Source organism: Nicotiana sylvestris, chromosome 9 (assembly GCF_000393655.2).
Source record: "Nicotiana sylvestris chromosome 9, ASM39365v2, whole genome shotgun sequence".
NCBI classification, from domain to species: Eukaryota; Viridiplantae; Streptophyta; class Magnoliopsida; order Solanales; family Solanaceae; genus Nicotiana; species Nicotiana sylvestris.
In genome coordinates, this window is record NC_091065.1 from 171,751,985 (window position 1) to 171,756,863 (window position 4,879).

At 39.4% G+C, this 4,879-nt stretch overlaps 1 protein-coding gene across 1 annotated transcript; it reads right to left on the reverse strand.

Annotated features, from left to right (window-relative positions):
* Nucleotides 1-719: 719 nt before the first annotated feature.
* On the reverse strand, nt 720-1,139 carry LOC138878598 (extensin-like). The gene has a single exon (XM_070158290.1). It carries the CDS (start codon nt 1,137-1,139, stop codon nt 720-722), a length of 420 nt encoding a protein of 139 aa, XP_070014391.1.
* Between the last annotated feature and the right edge of the window lie 3,740 nt (nt 1,140-4,879).

Sequence of the window (4,879 nt, forward strand, 5' to 3'; positions counted from 1 at the left end):
GAATCAATCGTTGCTACATCCTCTTTCTTCTTCTTTCCAATTACTCCCCCAGTTCCGCGTTGAATGGCATGGGTGGTTGCCTTAATAGCCGAGTAGCTCATGATTTTGTTGGACTTGAGCCCCTCTTCCACCATGCTCCCCATTTTCGCCACTTCATTGAAGGACTTGCCTACAGCCGATACCAGATGACCGAAATAAGTGGGCTCCAAGGCCTTCATGAAGTAATCCACCATTTCACTTTCTTTCATCGGAGAGTCAACCCTCATTGCTTGCTCTCTCCAATGGAAACCATACTCTCTGAAACTTTCATTGTGCTTTTTCTCAAGTTTTTTCAAGGACAGTCGGTCCGGAATGATCTCAAGATTGTACTGGAAGTGACAAGCAAATGCCTGGGCTAGATCTTCCCATGTGTACCATCTTCCATGATCCTGTCGAGTATACCATTCTAACGCTGAACCACTCAGACTCTGACTGAAATATGCCATTAACAACTCATCTTTCCCTCCAGCTCCCGTCATTTTGCTACAAAAACCCCTCAAGTGCGCTACTGGATCACCGTGCCCATCGTATAAATCAAACTTGGGCATCTTAAACCCTGCCAGCAATTGCACATCTGAAAATAGGCATAGGTCTTTGTAAGCCACACTTACTTGACCTCCCAACCCTCGCATGTCTCTGAATGACTGTTCTAAGCTTTTAACTTTCCAGAACATCTCCTCCTATTCGGGATTTTTGGAAGGCTTCTCAGCTTCCACAGGAAGATCAAAACAAGGAGTGTAGGAGTATGGTTCCGGAGCTTTGAAAGTGGGCTCCGAGGGATAGTACTGGTTATCATGATCTTGGAACAAAGGCTCGCTAGAGGATCTGTGAAGTGTAGCGGGAGGAGGTGCCACGAAGATAGGAGTGGCTGGTGGAGGAGGGTATGGAACTGGTTTGGGTGGTGGAGCTGGTGGTGTTTGGGAAGTTGTGCTCTGGTAGTGTTGATAGATGGGAAAGCTCGGGGACAAATCGGTGGCAGGGTGATCCTGAGACTGAGCCAGTGGCGGGATGAAGGCAGGGTTGGCGGGGTAGGCTGGTGGTGGTTGCCCTTTTACCCAGGCCTGGTACATTTCGTCCATCTGCTGCTTCAACTTATACATCTCTTTTTTCATCGAATTAACATCCAACTCTTCCACCTCTCTTGAAGGATCAATGACACTCGCATCAAGTTCCTAATTGGCCATGATCAATTTGTTTTTGGAACGGGTGTTGTATGGGTGAGTTGATAGAATGCCACACAAACTAACCACCTACATGTTAGTTGACGACAACAACAAACTTGTTAGCGATCAGGGTTTAACAGATAGGCAATCGCACATTTGGATGATGAATGCACCTAAGAAGTTAACGTTTCTATTATGCATTTGATCGGTTACTTGGGTCATCCCGGCTTTTCCTTATTTCTATTCGGAACTTCCCTTTTCTCTTTTTTTTTCATTCTTGCCTTTCTTTGCTTGACTTCTCTTTGTTTTTCTTTTCTCATTTCCCTCACTTGTTTTGCCATTGTTTTCTTCTCATGGTTTCTTATTTTCTCTCTTTTCCTTCTCTTTTCGCTCTTATTTTTCCTCTGTTTTCTTTTCCCCTCTCTCTTTTTCTTTTGGTTATGGTCGAATCCTATGGAGATTGCCTACATATCTATTATGCCCCGTAGTATTACGTCGATGTCATGCTCTGCAATTTTACATTACAGTGATGTACGTTTCGCAATATTAAGTTACGACGATGTTGCACCTTGAAATATTATACGTTAAAGTTTTCTCCTCAGTTAATTGACGTAGACTTGGGGATGAGCTCATTTTGACGTTAACATATTTACGTTATTTATAACAAGCGATAAATAAGTGTCCTGAAGGATAAAGGAGTACACCGATTAAAGAAAATGAGTTTTGTTGAAAGTGGATAATTTGGAGTTCAATATGGGTCGAGCGATAATACCCGATAAATATGAACTAGTACCATGCAAGGTACCATATGAACACGGTAGTATATTATATAAAGTATATATAAAGTATTTTAAAAATAAATAGAATTTTAAGTAATTTGGAGCAATTTTTAAATTATGGGGGTAATTGATTAATTACCAGGTAATAGGACATTACCCAGTTAACTAATAAGTAAGGAAAGATTACTAATCTTCACCCACTCTCCACGTGGCACAAGGCCAGCAAATTAAGAAATGACTCATGACAATTTTATAGGTGTCTTACACCTAAGGAATAAGAAAGTTTAATTTATCAAGATAAATCCTTGTAGGAATCTAACAATCTACAAAATGTGATATTATAACAATTAATATCAAAGCCATTAAAAGTCTAGAAACAGAAGCTATAATCCTTCCTACTAGTAGTACTACATTTTATTGCTACTACTTTTTCCTATCCTTTCATCGAGTATAATCCAGCACTATTGTGTTATAAATAATTTGACTTCTTGCTAAACAGTATATGCCCTTTCGTGACCTTAATTATTAGATGCAATGTTATAAGTAAACAACTAAATCACGCTGGAATTCAAAAGCTTTCTCTAGCAAAAATTTCGTTCAAATTAACATAAGCAGAAGCTCCATTCCATTCGAAGAATTCAAGGAATCCAAGTGTAAATTTCGCAGAAGCAGATTCGTTTAAATAATTCCAGGAACAGGTATGTTAAGTCTAAGCTATTCTTTCATTTGGCATGATCTCATCATTACATTCATATCCCAAAATTTACGTATATTTTGCTAGTTTCGCAAATTGCGTATATCTTTCTAGCACTGTAAGTTATAATATTCGCCTTATCGGGACTTCATATTAAGTTGAGTATTTCCTTTTTCCAGTCAAGAGAGCAGAGAGTTTATATATACAGTATTAAAAGTATTTTCATTACCATCGAGCTATAATCAATGGGCAGGCCCCTATTGGGCAACCTTTGATTAGATGGTAAGTTATATGATGATCCTACTGTGGCTGAGCACATATGAGCGAGCCCAGTTGGTCGAGATACAAAGCCTAGTATGGCCGAGCGCTTATGAGCCAGCCTACTATGGTATAGCAGATATATATGTATACCGAGCCTTATAGGGCCGGACAACTATTTTACTTACTATATTGAGATAATTGAGTCAGTATCAGCAGGTAAGCATATCTTCAGATTATTTTTGACTTCCAGCTACTTGTAGTTATTATATTATCAGTTCAGTTTCAGCTTTCAGTATATTGCCTTACATACTCAGTACATTATTTCATAATGACGTCCCTTTTTGGGGGTGTTGCATTTCATGTGTGCAGGTCAGACAGACAGTCGAGTAGGCCTCTTCAATAAGTGTTGCCCGAGTTCAGCTTGATCGGTAAGCTCCATGTCTTTCGGAGTTTCTGAGTCTATAGCCTTATATATATATATATATATCATGAGTAGGTTGGAGAGCCGTTCCGATCACAGTATATCCATCAGTAGAGGCTTGTATACATATCTTGTCAGTTAGCAGTATGTTGGGCTTTTAGGCCCTGTATGTATATTTGGTTGGTTTGTCTGCTGTAATAAATATGACGGTCTTGTCTGCCAAGTTTTATATTGATATTTAGTCAACATTCGTTGTCGTCTTGCTATGTGGCCCATGGCAAAAAGTATGACATCATATGTTCAGAGTCCCTTAGTTGTAAGTTGGTACGCTAGGATAGGTTAGGTACTAGGTGTGGGTCTCGCCCCTCAAGTTCGGGGCGTGACAAAAGTGGTATCAGAGCAGTTCTATCCTAGGGAGTCTACAAGCCGTGTCTAGTAGAGTCTTTCTTATGGGTGTGTCATGCACCACACTTATAAGCAGGAAGCTACAGGGCATTCAGGATTGTCACTCTTTCTTCTTACTCTAGATCGTGTGGTAGAGCTCACTTATAAGAATTCAAGTCCCGAGCTTCTATTTTTATTCATAATAAGACGATGCATACGTTCAGATAGATGATCGATAAGAGATATAGCCCTGAAAGTGTTGAATTAGAGGAACTCGACTTCGTATCATGCTTATGAAGAGTAAATATGAGGTCTTCAGCAGATCATGGGTATACCGAAAGGTGTAAGCTTCCTGATAAGAAGCCTTAAGGAAAGAATGCCTATCCACCTCTATGGTAAAAGACAATGAGAGATTAAGAAGATAAATACAAGCTTCAATAAGCAAAAGAAGCAAGGTGAAGAAGGGTACGAGGCGCCCAGTTAATGAAGGTTAACAACGTTTATAATTAAGGTAGAGGAACACGAGATTTTTGAGTTATATTCAATAGTAACAACGATATATACAATTGACCGTACCCATTATAGATATGCTTTATGGGGTTTAACAGAAGTAGTATAAGAAGATATGATGGATGAATTGTTTGCGTCAGTTAACATTTCTGAAGGATATTGCAAATATGCTAATAGATCTCTTTATGAGACACCTAGATGGTGCACTCTAAAATAGTGCAGCAAGATATGAGTACTACAAAGACATGCACTATAAGAGTTGAAGGGATAAATATTACCTTAGTGTGGCTCGCGTCCCTAGTAAAGCGAGAAGGTTAAGCAACTTGAAGAGCTACTGGATGGAGCAAAGGAAAGCTAAAAGCGAAAGAATGTCGTATTGAAGTTTTCACAAGAAAAAGGATATGCAGAAAGATTAGCAGAATAATGAGAAAGAGAGATAAGAAAGCATTATGAATAAGGCATGATACATGGATAAAAACGGTAGAGTGTTATAGAACCTATAGTTAAATGAAACAAGAGGCGAAAGGTGATGGGCCTTAAGACAACAAAAGTGCATAGGCCATAAGGTTATATCCTCATTTCGAGAAATAAGTTTGTGACTCCAACACGACTACCAGAGGGGAGAGTT